Source organism: Scomber japonicus, chromosome 12 (genome assembly GCF_027409825.1).
Source record: "Scomber japonicus isolate fScoJap1 chromosome 12, fScoJap1.pri, whole genome shotgun sequence".
Lineage (NCBI taxonomy): Eukaryota > Metazoa > Chordata > Actinopteri > Scombriformes > Scombridae > Scomber > Scomber japonicus.
In genome coordinates this window covers 6,795,437-6,815,425 of record NC_070589.1, presented here as the reverse complement: position 1 = coordinate 6,815,425, position 19,989 = coordinate 6,795,437, and the positions used below count along the sequence as shown (strand labels likewise).

The window sequence follows — 19,989 nt, the reverse complement described above, 5'->3', positions numbered from 1 at the left end:
GAAAAAAACTAAACTGAAACTAGTCAATTCCTCAAAATAAAAACTAAACTAAAACTACTAAATCACTTGTTGAACTAACTAAAACTAAACTGAAATAAAAAAGCAAACTGAAAAACTAAATAAAAATAAAATCTAAAGAAAATTTAAAAACTATAATAACCTTGTTTGGGACTTGTTTAAAATGGGTATTGCGGTAAAACAGTAAAACCAAACTAATTTCACAGCTAATGTTGTGTATAAGTGTTGATAGTTTGCCCAACACAGCACACCTGAGCTGACATCACGCTGGCTAGCATGATGACAGAAGTTAGTGCTACCGGTTAGCAGGCGAGCTAACAGCTAAACTGTGGCGTTTTCATTGCATTTTAATTTATCTTTGAATGTTCAAAATAAATTTAGATGGAAAACTGAAATATGCAACACATAATTCTACACAAAAACAAGTTCATATCAATGTGACCTGTGCTTCTGACCTCTGCAAAAGATTCCTGCTGTGAGTGTTGTTGGTGTACTTCTGTTGAAAGGGCATTGGGTTCTTCTCTTTATCCTTGAGCACAAAGATCTTCTTTTTTTTTTTTTTTTTACATTTTTTCTGGCATAGACACCTTTATTAAGCAATTGACAGACAGAAAACATGGGAGAGAGGGGGTGTGTGACCCCCCTCTCTCCGGCCAAGATTCGAACTGGGGCATGTTATATGGCATGCGTTACACCACTTGACCACCTTCGCGCCTAGCACAAAGATAACTTGTGAAATTCCTGCTGGCTGCCTTTGGGGGCTTGGTGGTACAGAGGACACTTTGGGGACAGCTTGTTACGTAGATACAGGACAGGTTTTTATTAACCGTAACCCTCTTTGATCAGCAGCAACAGGTGATAAGCCCATGGTAAACAAATAATGTACTGTATGTACTGTAGTATTTTTAGCTTTATGTGGGATACTATGCAATATGCACGGGGATCCGTATTCAGACCAAACTCAAAAAATTGGATGTAAGTGCTGAAGTGTGTGGCCTTGTGAAATGTTAACATGAAACTCAGCAAAGCATTTTTGGCAGTAATGATACCAGAACCTCAGCAGTCCTCAATTCGGTCACATCACATCCTACAAGGCCTTGTCCTTGCGTGCCTTCATTCTGAGATTCTTGTCTCCTTTGCATATCCCTCTGTCTATTCCAGGCTCTAGCGGCACACTCAGCCCTCCATTAAAGGCCCCATTCCCAGCTGTCCAGATTCCTTGTATCCCTGACTTTTATGATCACATGAGAACACAAGGGAAGGTGTGAGGCACCTTGCCTCACTTAAGTTTAAAACTGGAGCCAGCAAAGCTATTGTTAGTATTTGTTCTCTGTTGTTGTTAAAGGTCACTTCTAAGGGGGTATTCAGTTCTGGGAGAGACTCACTGGAGTTGATTGTCCTCTTCCCACTCGCTGTGGAGCTCTGTGTAGACTCCGATCTTGAGCACTGCTTTTCTTCTGATGAAGCAATGTACAGGACAGGATTAGATATGAAAAGGTACTGTTTAAAGTGTTTCTCTATTTTCTAGGATTAAGAAATGAGAATCTATTTAAAAAGCTGTTGGTGTGCAGAACTGTTAGAGACACAATTCTGTCATAATGTAGTCTTACTATCAGTGTCTTATTTTGATTGATGAAATGGTGTTGGTTTCTTGGAGGACTCTACTTCTCAATACACCAAGTCCAGATTATTTTCTGTCAGTCAGACATCTTTGTCAAACCTGCCTCTTCTCTGTGTTTCAAATAGCCCTCCCTCTTCTGGCTTTGAAAGAGGATACTTGTTGCTAGAGAAAGACTGATGTCCACTACTGATATAAAGGTTAGTATTTTCAACTTTTCTATGTTCAAATCTTTTTATTCTGCAATCTTATCAAAATGGAAATATTTTGAGCTACATTTAGGTGAAAAGTAAAGATCAACTCATCATTGGAGAATGATCAATTTTCTGTATCCAAAAGAAATTTGAAATGTATATATGGTTATGTTTCAGTTTCGATAATATCAAATTGTATTTGTCATTAGTTCACACCACAGCCTTTTTTTACACATTTTATCAGTTTAAAGAGATAATTGTTATCTACCCAACATAGGCATTTAGTCTTTTTAGCTGTGGTGTTGTTTCTTTACTAACTCATAGCTCAGTGGTTAATAAGTGTGTCCACTACAAAGCATGTTGCTTATGTTGCCAAGAGTTCCCTCTTATAATCCTAAACATGCCACATTTGCAAAATAACATCTACAGAATTAAAATATACAGTGCATCACTCTCCTCAGCAAAGCTGTTATGAACTGATTTGTCAATGGTTTTCATGTGCATTCAGTCAAAATGATTTTGCAGTTTCTTAGTTAATGGGCCCGTGTCACTGAGTTTATTACTGAGAATATGAAAATGTTCCTTAGTTGTGCTGTTTTAGTCAGCTATTTCAGTGATGGATTTAGGTGACAAAACTCTCCTTTTCACATTGTCACTTTCATTTACTTGCTTTCACATTTTCACAATGCGATTCCAATCCAGTATCCTTGAAAAAATTAAAATAGTTTTCACCCCAAAACATGCATTCAATTCACCTAAACCATTAAAAAACACCAACTGTGTGTATTTTGAATTAGCGTGTTGCAAGAAATAATAAATCAATACTTGAATTCCAAATAAAAAGGTAAAACTATTAACTTCTTACCAATTGCTTTTTAGTTGTGTCATATCACCAGGATTAAAATAGCATAATGTCTGTTATCAGTAGGTAAGGATTACATATGTAGTTCTTTAGCAACTAACTTGTTAACCAAATTAAAATAGGATATACTAGTGCCCTCTGCTGACCGTCTGACTGATTGACTTTAAATATCAGATAAATTACTTCTGCAGATTTACTTGGTCAATGATAACAAATATAGCAAGTGAAAATATGATATATTCACTATTATTTAGAAAGTTAAGAAAGAAAAAAAGAAAAAAGAATCACGGAATCTAAACAGCTCAAAGGCTGAAATCTACAACTGAGTGCACAGTGTATCATAATGTCATCAGATAGTTGGATTTCAAAACAGCAGCAGTTGCAGTAACTTATCAGTGTCTGACACAAACATGAAGTTGCATTCTTGTAGTTTTTGGGACTTCGGAGGACCAATCCTCACAAATTTGAAACAAAGTAATCATTAATATATGAATGAATAAATATATGACTTTAATATATGCAATTCAATTTTTTTTGGTTACTTCTTATCCACACTTTTTTGTGTTCTGTTTCTAGTTTCTTTTTGTCATTGTTTTTTTGTTGGTGAACTATTCAACTATTATTTGTGGTGGTCCGATTATATTACAACTGTACATTTTGTATTTTATTCTAACACACACACACACACACACACACACACACACACACACACATACACACACACACATACACACACATACATGTATTCATGAAATATCAGTACCTATGACAAAAATACGACAAATGGGGACGTGCCTTTCCCAAGGTCATAGAGGCTTGGGAATCAAAAGGGGTCAGAGCCATGCTTCCAGGAACATGCCCATCTATCTATCGCCTCCATCATTTTAGAATAATTTAAAATCATGGCATTTAGCAATGCAAAATCATACTGTACTCAGCTCCATTACTACATGAAGAGCATGTCATAGATGTTCTCAGGTCAAAATTATCAAATCTTTACCTTGAAAGGCATCTGGCAGACCTTCACACACACACATGCACACACACTCAAACACACACTCGCTCTCTCTCTCTCTCTCACACACACACACACACACACACACACACACACACACACACACACACAAGGAGCTACCATCATTGTACCATCATTACCAAGTATAATTTACTGACCTTTGACAGTTTTCTTTGCTTTACAGATATGTGCCTGATGTATGAATTAATTAATGATCTTGCACCATCACCACTTAAACAATGTGTGTGATTCTGCAGGAATAATGCTAGGGAGACCAGGGCATCAGCAAGAGGTGATTGCTCAGCTACATTTAGGAGAACTGCTTTTGGACAGCAGCAGGTAAGTGGAACTCAATTCCCACCCATATCAGAAAAAGAACAAATTTTAGTATTTTTAAAACAACACTTCAAACATGGCAAGACAAAGACAAACCAATCATGTGATCACTGACCTTTTTACTAATTTGTCTTGTTGTACTGTTTGTATATTTTATTGTCTTTTTAACTGTCTGTATCGTATCTTTTGTACTTCCCTGCCTAGGGACCGCAGATGTAAATGAGCTATATAACTAACTCTGGCTCAACAGTTATGTTGAGCATGGCCCCTGTTAAATATACATAAAAAATAAAAATAAGAATTTGAACATTATCACCATAATTTGTATATTGTTAAAAAATAAAAGATACATTTTTTTCAAATTAATCAATTTTTTTCTAAGTTTATTACGAAAGATGATTCATTTCATTCATTTGTTTTAGGAACAAGTCAAGTTTAGAGCCATGTAGGCAATTGTCAATGAAAAGTCAAGAAACTGCTTCAGATGCACATTAAATTTATTCTACTGAACAAAAGACATGCTTAGGGAGACACCATTACACAGGCAACAGGTGCCTCAGAAACAATCATTCTTGAGGAAACTTCACTCTTCATCAAATCCCTTCTGTAAAAAGAAAGAAGTTAAAGTTAAAGTAATTTAAAAGTTAAGTTAATTTTATATTATTCATTTATAATATATGGATACATACACATACAAACGGATACATCTTGTGATTTTAAGGTCATTCAGAGGGGTGTTCTTAATGTGCTGTAGTAAGTATACTTGACAGTAAAGATAAAAATAGTATTTTTCTGTGGAGGATATTTTTGGTCACATTTAAAATTGAAAGTCCAACTAGAAAATGAAAACCGAATTTGGATTTGTCTGGTGTGTCTATGACAAATATATTATTTGGCATTTTCACATCCAGACATACAAATGTACCCAAAAGTAAAATAGAATAAATAGTAGCAATGATGACATTTCATAATAATAATGCTAATTGATTAAATGTATATGAGACATATTTTGTGTAAATGTGTTATTAATTCTCACCATGATAATAGGTAATATTGAATAAGTTTTACATAATCCAAAGATTTGAGGTTTTCACTTGATAGCAAAGGTTAATTTCTCTCTTCTTTTTTTCTTTCTTGATGTTATTGAGCCTTGGGGTTTCTGGGACAGACCAAAAATACACGATTGTGGACTATCCGGTAATCTAGCTCAAACTATTTGTGATAATATGTCAAGTACACATTCTTTGATCCTTGGATGAACCCATGAACAGTGAACCAGAGTGCTCGTTACAGCATTGCATTTCACACATTAGTATAGATTGTGTAAAAATGGTGTTGTAGGGACAGAGTTAAATAACTATGCACAATCAATTTTTACTGCATGAGTCTAAATCCAGCATTAATAGTTTGGGATTTATGGTTTATCTGTTTCCATTCATCTTTTGTTATCTCTGTTTTTAAGTCATTACACCAAGCAAGTCTCCTATTCTCTGAGGATTCCTCTGGTTGAGTTTTAGGTATATTTTAGATCTTAGACACTTGACTGTGACTGCTAGAGTCATGCACTATCACATCTTTCAATATAGAGAAAGATGAGCAAAGAAGTGTGATTTTGTCTCTTTAATATGGACCTCCTAAGATGTTGATACTTAAAGATGTATTGAGGGGATATTATTTTTATTTTTTTGAGTCAAAAATATTATAATATAATCTATATATAATATAATCTCTGATATTGTTCAGACCTTTGTCAGCCTATAATTTGAATGTAGGATTGTGTGTTCCTGGCATTAATCTGCTGCTACTTTAAACTAAATTTCAGTTGTATTTCTAACAAAAGTGTTTTGTGTTCTCTTTTTGTAGCTTCTTTGGAGTTGGTTATGGAGTTGTTGTTGTAGTAAGCTCTATTTATAGAAGTTAACTCTAAAGACCAACAAGGTAGGTCTCACAAGGTAGGTATAAAAGGGATAAGCCTAATCTTGGTCCCCTATTGTTCCAGAGAAAATCTGTAATAATCTTCTTCAGTTTAGGAAAAAAATAGTGGCAAGGGGGTTCAACACTAAGTACTGAAATAAATACAGAAATTTAGGTAGGATATTAATCATATTAACGCATCCATTGTGGGTTGCAAAAAGGAGAGCAGCATCCATTTATTTATATAATCTGTTACAGAGGCTATGATTGGGTTGCAGTTCATCAGAACCAGAACTTTTATTTCAGGCATAATCTTTATTTCTAAATATTTATAACCTTAAGGGGATTTTTTGATTTTTTTGTGGATTGAGTTGTTGTTGAGTTGTAGATTTTGGGAAGGGCTTAAATGGCTGAGGCACAAAGGCACCTTATGGACAGTAGAGGGAGCTAATTGCTAAAGAACACATTGAGTTTGGCAGAGCAGTGTGAGTCTAAACTTGAAAAGGAACTGCATCGTGCTCTGCCATCTACAGCGGCTGTTAGCAAAGGCAAAGCCAGAGCTAGAGCTCATTGCTGAGACAGGCACTGGAAGTTCTTGATAAAGAGAAATATGAAAACAGCAGATCTATTTTTTCTAATGGTGCTGAGATGTGGTTGGATGGTTAGTGTATTTAACTGTTGTCTGGGAGATGGGTTTGAGACAGTGTGCTGTTGCCTCAATAGTTAATTGAAGAGAACTTATTTTAACATTTTATTAGCCTAAAATTAGAAATGTTATAAAAAAAACTGGATTGTTATACCTATTTCTATTTTTATTTGAATACAAATACAAATCATTTGTATCAACTGACTATACTACAGCTGCCATGTTGCTTGTGTGATGTCATTTGAAGCCACTCTGCACAATAGAGCAAGCTAGCCACCAGAAGGCGATCAAGATGTTATGGCTTCACTTTTGGGGAGTGATGATGTCATACATCTTTATATACAGCCAATGGTTTGGACTGCTCTACCAAACTTACTGTGATCTTTAGCAGTCATCTCCCCCCTGTTGTCCATAAGATGTCTCTGCACCTCAGTCATTTCAAACCCACCATCCAGCCTTTGAGCTACGTCTAATCCCTTACATCACAACATACAACCTGAAAAGGCAAATGGAAAGTGCCTAATGCCAAATGGAAAATATGAAATTTAATATGGCCAATGGTAAAGTGAAAATGCAAAACAATATGTATGTTTATCTATTAAGCTTTTAATTTGAGTGTTTCCATATAAGCTTTTCCATTTCCTGTTTTGACTTTGATTTTTGATATTCCCCTTTTATTTCTATTGCTATTTTCAATTTCATACAATTTAGGCACTGACATTACAATTTAGGCTCTCAGTTTGACCATTTACATTCGAGCTTTTGCATTATAAATTTTCACTTTTATCATTGTCTCTGTACATTTTCAAATGAACATTTTACATTTAATATTTGCTTTTTAAATTTCCTTATATTAAAAATGTGTTTTGATGTTCTGTTTGGACTTTTACTTTTAATTATGAGAAAAAATATCTTCCATATTTCCTGGATGTGACAACAGTAAGTCAGGCAAGGAATTTTTAGGGTGATCTGCCATCATGACTGCTGTCAGGGTTCTTTAACACTAGACTCATGTATTTTGAAATGTGTGCAGGTCTGTGTACCAACCTTTGACCCCACATCACGGCTCTTGGCGCGTATCTTGTTGACCTGAGACTCAGCGATGTCAGCTCTCTCTTCAGCTTCATCAAGCTCATGTTGAATTTTACGGAACTTGGTAAGATTACTGTTGGCCTGTTCCTCCTGTAGACACACAATATCTTCAGTGTATATATGTATATATACATATGTATACATTGTATCAGTGCATGATGACAAATACTATTATTAAGTCATTTAATCAAGATTTGATTAAATGTTATATTTGGCAATATTTCTCTGCTCTGCCTCCTGGCTTTTACTACATTGGGCAGGAAATCAGCATAGTATGAAATATGCATATAGATGCTGTGGGCAGGGACAGGTTTTATACTTTTTTTGCAATATTGTTTTTCCTAAAATACTGAGAGTGCTTACAGCCTCCTCTGCAGTTCTCTTGTAGGATTTGACTTTAAGCTGTAGCTTGTCTACCAGATCTTGCAGACGGGCAAGATTCTTACGATCCTCTTCTGTCTGAAAACAAAAAGGAACGAAACAATTACAGTTTTGTAATTGACAAAAAAAATACAAATTACACACTAAGTGCTCTACTATTTCTTAAATGAATTGAAACTTACTTGATAGGTCAATTCTTTGATTCGTCTCTCATATTTTCGTACACCCTTGACAGCATCACTGGACTTTCTTTGTTCATTCTCTACCTCAGTCTCCAGTTCTCTGATCTGTGGGTGGGAGGGGGGTCATTCAGCTTAGATTTGTTCTAATATGTTCAATATGTCAAATTATAATTATTTAGTGTTTTCCATTACTTTTACAACTTGATTTCTCTTGAATGATTGATACTTACTCTGGCCTCAAGCTTCTGCACTTGCTTCTTGCCTCCCTTCATGGCGATGGATTCAGCTTCATCCAGACGGTGCTGCAGGTCTTTGATGGTTTGCTCCATGTTCTTCTTCATACGCTCAAGGTGAGCACTGGTGTCTTGTTCCTTCTTCAGCTCCTCTGCCATCATGGCAGCATCAGTAATGGCCTTCTTGGCCTTCTCTTCAGCATTTCTGCACTCCTGCAATGCGTCCTCTACTTCTGTCTGAAACTGGGCTGAGTCAGACTCCAGTTTCTTCTTTTGGTTGAGCAAACTTGTGTTCTGGGTTAATGCAAAATTTTATCAGTGAATTCCTCAGTAAATGTAAAACAATAGGAAAAGAACTGAAATAGGAAAGAACTGTACCAATGACTGCATCTTACCTGTGAGTGCAGTAGCTGCACCCTCTCACTAACATCCAGCAGCTCTTGCTCAGCAAGTTTGCGAACTCTCTCAGTTTGTTCAAGACCAGACCTGAGTTCCTCCACCTCAGCCTGAAGCAGATTGTTGCGTCTCTCAACAATTGCAATGTTTTCCTTCAGATCATCATTGGCTCGAAGAGCGTCATCAAGCTGGAGCTGGGAATCCTGGAGTGTGACATTTATTATGAAGCAAGTTAATCCCAGTTATGACATAATACAATATGTCCTCAGTGTTATTTTATTGTGAATAAAATGCATACCTTCAGATGTGTATGTATAGATTTAAGTTGTTTCTGGGCCTCAGCTGCCTGCCTGTTGGCCTGGCTAAGCTGGATCTCCATCTCATTGAGGTCTCCCTCCATTTTCTTTTTCAAACGGAGGGCCTCATTCCTGCTGCGAGTCTCAGACTCAAGAGAGCTCTGAAGAGTATCGACAACACGCTGTTGGTTTCTCTTTGCTTGCTCCATCTCTTCATCTTTCTCCGTCAGCTTGCGCTCAATGTCAGCCTTGACCTGATTAAATTCCAGCTGGGCTCTGAGAATCTTTCCTTCCTCGTGTTCCAAAGTAGCCTAGAAAGATGTCAGAAAAATGTCACATAGGTTCTTTTTAACAGGATTTTACCTTGTTGTTCATCAGAAGGCAGAACAGACCTCTGCCTCTTCCAGAGCTGTTTGTATTTCAGACTTCTCTTGTTCCAGCTGCTTTCGAATCTTCTCAAGCTCATGAATACTCTTTCCACCCTCACCAATTTGTTCAGTGAGGTCAGATATTTCCTCTGAAGGTCAAAATGAAACAAATGTAAATGTAATGTTGTAAGAAAATGATTCATCAAAGGTTTTTAATAGTTAATAACACTGACCTTGTAAGTTCTTGTTCTCTCTCTTCATGGTCTCCAGATGATCAATAGATTCCTCATATGAGTTCTTCAGTTTGAAGAGCTCGGTGCTCAAAGACCTGGCTTCCTTCTGAGAGCTCTCCAGCTCTGTTTGAGACTCTTCATACTTCTGTTTCCATTCTGACAAGACCTGAGAAATAGTGTATATTTTAGATAAATGATTTACCTTATACCTACAATAAAGTAATAATAATAAATGAATCAATTTAAACCTTATCAAAGTTTCTTTGCTTCTTGTCTAGAGCAGCAGCAGCAGCATTAGACCTCTCTACATCCACCATGAGATCTTCAATCTCATTCTGCAGTCTGTGTTTGGTCTTCTCCAGGGAGGAACATTTAGCATTCACTGCTTCAACCGCCTCCTCAGCGTCCTGCAGACGCTGAGCCAGCTTCTTTCTAGAATTATGACAGAATTTATTCAGATTGCTTTTTAACTTTTAAGCATTGTTTGTGTGAAAATTAATTTTACTTACTTTGCATCCTCCAGTTCCTCGGTCCTCTGGATGGCATCAGTTTCGTACTTAGTTCTCCACTGAGCCACCTCAGAGTTGGCCTTGGACATGCTGCGCTGCAGTTCAGCCTTTGCCTCCTGCTCCTCCTCATATTGCTCCCTGAGTAGGTCACAGTCATGACGAGCAGACTGGACTCCATGAGCTAATGCATTCTTGGCCTGAAATGAAAGAAAACCTTCATGCATCTTTAGATACCACCATATGAACCAAAGATGTTCTCACTGGTATTTGTTTGCTACCTTGATTTCTTCCTCCAGTTGTCTTTTCAGGTCCTCAATTTGTTGAGTATAGGACTGTTTTCCTCTGGTGAGTTGAGACACCAGGGAATCCTTTTCTTCAAGCTGCCTTGCAAGTTCACCTAATTTTGAGAAAAGAAGAGTGAAACAATGCGTAATTCATAATACACCAAACACAATACTCTGTTCAAATCAAATGTATACCATTCTCAGTTTGAAGCTTTGCTCTCTGCATGTTGAAGTCATTAATGGTACGCTGTCCTTCCTCTGATTTTGTTTTGTATTCATTCATCTGGTCTTCCAGAGACCTGCACATTTTCTCCAAATTATTCTGAAAACATAAAGCATCAACAATAGCACCAAGTTGGGTTACATTTGTCTTACAAAGAAAATTGTAATTTAAAAGAAATTCAGTAGAACAACAAATAATACAAATTAGTACTTTACCTTAGACTTCACAGTCTGTTCCATATTGGAAACAACATCGTCCAGTTCCAGTCTGAGCTCACTCTTCTCCTTCTCCAGTTTCTGCTTGACTCTCTGCAGGTTGTCAATCTGCTCCCCAAGGTCAGAAACACTGTCAGCTTGTTTCTTCCTCAGGGTGGCAGCAGTGGCTTCATGCTGCAGAGTGGCCTCTTCAAGGTCTCTGCGGAGTTTCTGGAACTCAGCCTCCCTCTTCTTGTTCATCTCAATCTGAGCAGCGGTTGCTCCACCAGCCTCCTCCAGCCTCTCGCTGATCTCCTCCAGCTCTCTGGACAAGTCAGCTCTCTGCTTTTCCACCTTGGCTCGGGCAGCTCGCTCTGCCTCAAGCTCTTCTTCCAGCTCTTCGATTCGGGCCTTGACCAAAATTAGAGTAAAACCTTAATATTGGTCTAAATTGTGGTCTTAAAATATCATATTCATGTACTAGTTTAAAGTTTACTCAATTTGCATTTAATTTTTTACCTGCAACTCCTTCAATTTTTTCTGGAGCTGGGCGTTTACCGCCTGTTCATCCTCTAGTTTGCTATTGATTTGGCTCATTTCAAAATCTTTCCTGTGGATGAAAAAAAGAATAAATTGAACTAGCTGACAAATACTTACAATCTGTTTGTGTTTTTGAAAATGGTCTTTTCATATTACTTTTTCAGCCTCTCTTCAAGTTGCTGCTTGTCATTTTCAAGGTCCATGATACTCTCTTGAGCTAACTTCAGGTCTCCTTCAAGCTTCCGCTTTGCTCTCTCAAGGTCCATACGCACTTTCTTCTCTTGCTCTAGGGACCCTTCAAGCTGTGGATGGTCATAAATATTTTCTTTTTCAAATGTCCTTTTATTATATGCAAAGCCATGTGATTTTGTAAATTCTTACATCATCCACTTGCTGCTCCAGCTTAGTCTTGGCCTTGGTCAGAGTGTTGACTTTGTCTTCTTCACTCTGCAGGTCATCCAGCGTTTGCTGATGAGCTTCCTGTAAGGCTTTCTTTTCCTTGGTCAACTTGGCAATCATTTCCTCCAAAGCAGCCATTTCCTCAGTCAGGTTTTTTACCTATTGCCACAAGACATTTTTATGAAGGACTTGAAAATGGATGTTATTTGGGACACATAGTCACTTTGAGTGTTTTGCAATACCTTGTTTTCGGTGGCATGCTTCTCTTTTTCCACTTTAGCTAGAGTTAACTCTAAGTCATCGATATCTTTCTTCAGCTCAGAGCACTCGTCCTCCAACTTCCTCTTCTTAGCAGTGAGTTCTGCATTCATCTCCTCCTCATCGTCCATTCTTTCTGTCAGCTCTTTGAGTTTTGCCTCCAGCTGAATCTTGCTCTTGATCAGACCCTCGCATCTTTCTTCAGAATCACACAGATTATCTTGTTCCTGTTATTAAAAACACAAAGCATGCCATACAGTATTAGGAGACTTGGTGTGATTGTAACATTTATTGTAATGCTTACAGAAATATTGTTAAAACATACAGTTTGAACTTGAAGCTGCAGGTCATTCTTCTCTTGGAGAATAGAGACCATTTTCTCCTCTAATTCCTTCCTACGAGCTTCAGACTTTGCATAAGCTTCTTTCAACTTTAGGAATTCTTCCTTCATGTTGGCCATCTCCTTCTCAGTCTCCGCTGACCTCAGCAGAGGTTTGATCTTGAAGAACATCTTCATCCAGGGCCAATTCTTGACCCCCATGAAGGAACGGACGTTCCACTGGATAACAATTAGTGCATCCCTGTGCATTCATAAAGACAGAGTAATGATTCAGAGCAATGCAAGTCAAATTGTCTTGGATGTAACTTCTGTATCAATTAATGCATTTTCATAATTTTCTTAATTCAGGCAGATGAATCTTTTCGGTATATGAACGGTGAACTATAATTCTTTGAACACAGTTGGAAACATTTAGTGATTGATGGATCGATGAATAACTTTTAATCATTTGCTTAATTTAGCTTTTGCCTATGTCATGAATTTGTGTGCTCCCAAATAGAATAGGTCATTTCCATTGTTCTGCTCAGATACCTGAGATGCCTATGATTTTGTAATTGACTCTATATTCAGTCTAGTTCCCTTAATTTAATAGTGCGCTTACCTGCGTTCCACAATCTTCTGGAATTCTATTCTTGCCAGAACACCTCGCGACCTTGACTGGATCCCAGTGATGATTAGAGCTAAACGGTCATCTCGCATCTCTTCCAGTAGACCAAGGAGACCAGCTTTGAAGAATACCTGATTTTTGCAAACGCATGAGATCAGAAATAGCAAGCACAAGATGCCCACATTGGCCACCATACAGCCAAATATGGTCATAGATACCACAATACCAACATCAGCAACGAGTAAAAAACCAGAAATGCAGAGTCACCCTGCACAGTTCCTGATCACACAGAGGTAAAAATACACAATTTTTGACCCATTCTTACCTTGGTGTGCCCCAGTCTGTACTGGGTATGGTCTATATCCAAGGAGCCCAAAAGCTTCTCTGAAGCTTTCTTGTTATCAATGAACTGTCCCTCAGGGATAGCATTTGGGTTCAAAATGCGGTATCTTTGCAATAAAGATAAAAGATCCATTCAATTTTCATTTTCATATATAACATTTTAAACTACAAAAATATTGCTAAATGTATCCCTAAATGCTTAGTAGAATATATCAATGGCTGAAAAATGTAAAATGTAAATAACCTGAATAGAGAAGTGCATTCTAATGCATGGAGAGCACAAATGTATGGTTTGATGAGACACTGATATGAACATTGGATGCATCTCATGCTATGTAAGTGAATGAACTGGCGCGCTCAAAGATTAAGGCTGAGAAAAGCCTAGGGCTGAAACGCATCCATTATTTATACACTTATCTGTAAGTGTTGAGAACTCCATTTGTTATTTTTGTAATCTCATGCTATGGCCTTCACAGTCACCAGATCTCAACTAGACTATGCTTAGATCAGGATAAGGGTTAGGAATATCTTTTGATAGAATTAGTGCCTCAGACAAATTAATGTTATTTTACACACACTGACAGGATGTGAACACAGCAGGGTGCACCCAGGTTGTGTGATTGGCTCCAGAATGATGCCTGTGAATTTACTGAAATTTGGCACTGTTTGATTTGACGTGAACCAATATTCGGTAGTACCAACATAATTTGTTCAGTACCACTTAAAGTACAGACCTTGGTACCCAACCCTATAATTCGCCCATCGGTATATCTGACAGATACCTCTGTTTGAAATCTGCATAGAGGATCCTGTTGGGGAAGCCCTTTCTGCAGATCCTGATGCCTTCCAGCACACCGTTACAGCGCAGCTGGTGCATGACCAGAGGGTTCTCCATGGCCCCAGGAGTCTTGGTCTCATTGGGGATGATGCAGCGTACAAAGTGGGGGTGAGTAGACCTCAGGTTGGTCATCAGCTTGTTCAGGTTCTCCTGTGAGATCACCACAGAGGGAAGATTGATTACCAATTACTATCATCGTCAAGAACACCATTACAAATATAGACCACAATCTGCCATTCAGTGAAGGACTATTTAAGGGTACTGTTTTAAATCTGAGAAGAACCTCTTAATTACCTAATGTACAACAAACTGTAAATTACATTGATCTTACCCTGTGCAAGGCTGATACAGTTTGGAATGATGAACCTTTTTTCTTTTTTTCTTTGCCCTTGCCACCAGACTCTTGAACTGAATAGAACAAGTTACATTAGACTTTAGACATTAGACTTCAAAAAAATATATTGAATATATGTTTTTAGCTATGGCTATTGGGATGGCAATTTAATGGTCTATCAGTTCACCATGTTGGTCAAGACTGATTGCCATGACATTTTATGCAGACCTTTGTGATTCCCAAAGTAGCAAAAGCAAGCATTAATTATGATAACCTCAATCAGGATTTTGCTCCAATTTTTTAAATTTCTTTTTAGGCATGAAAAAACATACTTGAACTTATTTTTTTCTTTCACCAAATGATATACTATTACATTATAATAACATAAATCAACCAATCTACAATCAAAAACAAGACTGCGGGTTAAGTGGTGATGTATGGGATGACACACTAGTGTCCACTGTGGTGGTTTAAGTGTAACTATGCCATCAAAATCAAAAAAGAAAACAGCTTTTGAATAGCTGTCCACTGCAGTGACCACTGTGCGTCAAAGGGTTAATTCCAGGTGAAAGCACAGTGTGTTTCACAGAGCATAAGCTACCACAGACATTGTAGCCAGAAAAGTTATGTATGAATCCCACTGACACTGATGACCTCCTGACTTTTCATCTTGCACCACCAACAGGTCAAAGATTGTACTTATCCAGTGTAATATCTTTATGTAGATGTCCTCATCCACCGTAATATCTTAAGGTGGATGAAATGGACTGGCATTAAATCTTTACAGACATTTATGGTCCCCAGTAGATGAATTATAATGATTTGTCCTAGTGCTATCATGAGATTCACATGTGGTTATATGTAAACTTTAGTCTTGTTAAATTGTAAAGGTACCGTACAGTAGAAAAAATAATGTGGGAACATGTCAAATTTTGCTCTTTCATGTGATACACTGATGAACCCTTATAGACTAGGATACTTTTTAAACACACACCTGAGTCAGCTCCAGCATAATTTGCAAAGAGTGTTGCAAGCAGCTTAAGAGTAGATTTCTGGTACAGTCCAACAACCGTCTCATTCAGAGGATCCTTGTTCTTCACCAGCCAGTTGCCGATATTATAGTCAACAGTTCCAGCGTAGTGGACCAGGGCAAAATGAGCTTCTGGTTTCCCCTTCACAATTCTAGGCTTCTGGAAGTTGTTGGATTTTCCCAGGTGGTTGTCATAGAGTTTAGCTTTAAAGGTGTTATCACTGGCTTTGGGGAACATGCACTCCTCTTCAAGGATTGACATAATACCCATGGGCTGAAAAAAAAGACAGTTTAAAGACAAAAGTGCTGTCTTACAAGTGGAATAAACAATGCAGTAACTTATTTGAAAGACAGATCATTTTTTGATACAATATTTTTCATAACTCACCTTTTCAATCAGGTCAATACAGGCCTGCAAGTCCATACCAAAATCAATGAAAGTCCATTCAATGCCCTCTTTCTTGTACTCTTCCTGCTCCAGCACAAACATGTGATGGTTGAAAAACTGTTGCAGTTTTTCATTGGTGAAGTTGATGCACAGCTGCTCAAAGGTGTTGAACTGTAACATAAAGTGGATAACAATATAGTCATCATTACAATCACCTCTCATCTGTAAGGTATTTTAATTCATTCTCTCCCTATAATAATAGACAACACTCACATCAAAGATCTCAAAACCAGCAATGTCCAGTACACCAATGAAGTACTGGCGGGGCTGCTTGGTGTCCAGTTGTTGGTTAATACGGACTACCATCCACAGAAACATCTTCTCATACACTGACTTAGACAGTGCACTAATAGCATAGTAGACCTAACAAGGAAATGCATAAGAAAAATTAAATAAACCTTTCAGGATCTGATTTTGGAACTGAACTAAAAAGTCAAAAACACTTACCTGGGCAACATTTTGTCCCTTAGTGACCCACTCATTTCCTACTTTGACTCTTGGATGACAGAGAGCTTTGATGAGGTCAGCAGAGTTTAGGCACATCAGATAAGCTGCTTTGTCAACATCTGAGAAAGTGAGAATGTACATAAGACATACATTTAAAAAGGGGGGAGTGGGAGGTGGGGGCATATCATGACACGCTTTACTTTGCTTTCAGGTTTTAATTTGAAACTTGTTGTTACCATTTAAATTATTTTAAATATTATTTGTCACCTTCAGTGCCATCAGCCTCTGCCTGCTCCTCTCGCTGCTTCTGCTTAAACTTCATGTTACCATAATGCATGACGGAACCAACCAACTTGTAAATACTGTTCTTCTCTTCCTGAGTGAAGCCCAGCACATCAAAGGCTTGCTAGATAGAGAAAAGAGGTTTTATATTGAAATCTATTTATAATGAAATCAAAACATTAAATTTGATAAGTCCCTATTTTATCATTAATTAATTTTGAATAAAACTAGTTCGCTTTGTGAATCGAAGGTTCAGCTCACATCAGTGCCCATCAGCTCTTCAGAATCATTGATGGAGGTTACTTGTGTCTCTCCTTGAGAGATGAAAGCGTAGTCGTAGGGGTTGTTGGTAATAAGCAACATTTCTAAAAGAATATTTCACAAAATAAAGTATTACATTTCTTTTGCAATACATGATACATTAATAACCATATAGTATCTGTACTATATATTGTACACTTACCCAGAAGTTCAGGCTTTTGCTGTGACAAGATCTGGTAGAAAATGTGGTAGTCTCTCTCAGCTTTGAGCTGGTAAGTCACACGGGACTTTTCCAGAAGGTCTTTTACAGATGTAATATATATTAGGTTATTATGTTCCAGTATGTAAATATTAGCTGTATAGGTGTAGGTTTAGCTACAGTTACTGGTACACTATTATTTCTTCAAAAGGTCTACACAAAAATAATATATTTTCTAAAACAAAACTGTTGGAACTTACACCACTTAATATCAAATATTTGGATTAACATATGCAGCATATTGACTCAGTAGGTACAGCAATAAGCTCGGGGGTTTGATTTTGCAAGAGTCTCTCTATATGGAGTCTGCTCCCTGTATCTGTGTGGGTCTCTCGGGTTGCTCAGAGTTCCTACCACATTCTAAAGACATTCAGGTTAGGCAAAATGGCGACATACAATTTCCTGTAGGTTTAAATGTGAGTATAAATGTGTGTGTCCTATTCACAGTGTACCCTGCCACAGTGTACCCTGCCACTCATATGCAGGGATTGTCCCCAGCACCACACAACCCTACAAAGGATACATTTCTTGGACATTGGGTGTGTGGAGGGTTTTAGCTTTACTCACAAGTCTCAATATCAGCAGAGGCCAGCTTTCCTCGGTTGTCAAAATGAATTCTGATGAATTTACCCTGTGAGGAAAAGTAGGGTTCATTTATATTTCTAATCGGGGAAAAAAAGAACTGTCAGACCATTAATGATAATTAAGTAGTCTCACTGCAGTCACACAGTTACTCACAAATCTGGAAGAGTTGTCATTCCTGATGGTCTTGGCATTACCAAAGGCCTCCAGAGCAGGGTTACACTGAATGATTTGATCCTCCAGGGTGCCCTGTTTTTTTGGAGAAAAATATCAGTGGCTTACCATTGACGTGACCCAAAATTACCCAATTTCCCCCGAGAGATCAATAAAGTATTTCTGATTCTGATGTTTTGGTTGTGTAATATTCATACATATGTGTAATGCAAACCTTCTTCTCTGCAGCTGCATCTCTCTTCACACCACCCACTGGAGCAGCAATGCTGGCAAAGTACTGAATGACACGCTTTGTGTTGACAGTCTTTCCAGCACCAGATTCTCCACTGAGAAGAGGAGAAAAGTCTTAGTTTTTGAGATGTTTATTTTTAAGACTTTTAATTCTCAGAAATGGAAGAGATTTTGATTGTCTGTGTGACTTACGTGATAAGGATTGACTGGTTTTCTCTGTCTGTGGAGAGAAATGTTCAAAATTACACATGGTATGACTTCAGAGTTGAATATAAAAAAGAAGGCTAAAATAGGTTATATACCTGCCAACATGTATTGGTAAGCATTGTCAGAGATGGAGAAGATGTGAGGAGGAGCTTCACTCCTCTTCTTTCCTCTGTAGGCAAGAACCACCTCTTGGTTGTAGACTGGCAGCCACTTGTAGGGGTTAACAGTCACACAGAAAAGCCCAGAGTAGGTCTGCCATATTAAGAGAGGCATAGAGAATGGTGTTTTTTTAGATGCTGAGATTTCTATCAACAAAGGAGAGATAGAAATGAGGAAATTGTCTTACATAGATCATCCATGCTGCATAACGCTCTTTGAGGTTAAACAGCACAGCTGGCTCATGGAGGAAGGTGAACATCGCCATGTCTTCAATTTTATCAAACTTTGGCGGGTTCTGAGGGTTTACGTCGCTCTCCTTCACTGTGACAGTCTACAAAAGAAAATAACACATTTTAAGCGTGACCAAATACCTTTCTTTAAAAATGTGGATGGATCAGCACTCTCCCTCAAAATCTATATCATTATTTTACCTTTCCAAACTCAGTCTCTGCAGTGACTCTGTTACCATCACGACTAGTGATGGTTGCTTTGACGAATTCAACCTCCGGGTCAGGAACAAAGCACTCCTTCTTCATGTCAAATATACGAGTTTGGGCTTCTAGACGCTCCTTGTCTGACTTTCTTAGAAAAGAGGCAGCAAGCCCAAACTCTCTCATGGCAGCATCACCCATTTTTCACTTTGTCTAGCAAAAAAAAAAAGAAAGAGCAATCAATTACAGTTCAACCATATTATATATTTATTTAGCTGAAGATAAAATGAATTGAATATAATTCATCATATAATGTTTTTTTTTCTTTCCCTACATCATAATATTCTGATTAAAATTAAAATGCTGTATTTAAATCAAACACATTTTAATCACCCATGTTTTAACCTGTTGGAGATTTACACAGAATAAACGTCAGAATACTTGTAGAATTTGTACAACAGTACTTCAGCCTCAACTTGTCATGCATTTCATTAGTCATCATTATAACATAGATGGTAATTTTCACATTTTTTATATAAGGGGTATATTCTATATTGTAGTTTTGGAATTAGTGAGTAAATACAAAGAAATATTTTTTTTTACTGTATGTTACAATTGTCCATAATCACAAACCAATTCAGTTCTCACTGAATTTAGGGAAAGTGTTGGCCTTTACCTAGGCTGGGTTGGACTCACAAGGTGACCAGTCTCAATCAGGATCTTGCTACTGTCTTCGAATTAAATAACAAAGCAAAGCATTAGTCCATTAATACTACCATATGATCACCATCTGTTCCCACCAACAAAGAACATGATACACACATAT

The 19,989-nt window shown here is 37.6% G+C and overlaps 1 protein-coding gene across 1 annotated transcript; it reads right to left on the bottom strand.

Annotated features, from left to right (window-relative positions):
• Nucleotides 1-4,533: 4,533 nt before the first annotated feature.
• Nucleotides 4,534-19,364, bottom strand: LOC128369136 (myosin-7-like). The gene is made up of 37 exons (XM_053330108.1): nt 19,164-19,364; nt 18,920-19,063; nt 18,669-18,825; nt 18,559-18,586; nt 18,350-18,461; nt 18,118-18,210; nt 17,947-18,010; nt 17,323-17,421; nt 17,121-17,224; nt 16,845-16,983; nt 16,578-16,696; nt 16,344-16,493; nt 16,071-16,241; nt 15,647-15,956; nt 14,650-14,726; nt 14,263-14,468; nt 13,464-13,587; nt 13,133-13,269; nt 12,517-12,772; nt 12,176-12,418; nt 11,916-12,092; nt 11,691-11,836; nt 11,514-11,604; nt 11,016-11,405; nt 10,773-10,899; nt 10,572-10,690; nt 10,294-10,490; nt 10,033-10,216; nt 9,785-9,950; nt 9,576-9,700; nt 9,186-9,494; nt 8,887-9,090; nt 8,489-8,785; nt 8,259-8,363; nt 8,059-8,154; nt 7,651-7,785; nt 4,534-4,647 (listed from the first exon to the last, which is right to left on the bottom strand). Exons 1-37 carry the CDS (start codon nt 19,362-19,364, stop codon nt 4,627-4,629), a joined length of 5,823 nt encoding a protein of 1,940 aa, XP_053186083.1. The 3' UTR covers nt 4,534-4,626.
• Between the last annotated feature and the right edge of the window lie 625 nt (nt 19,365-19,989).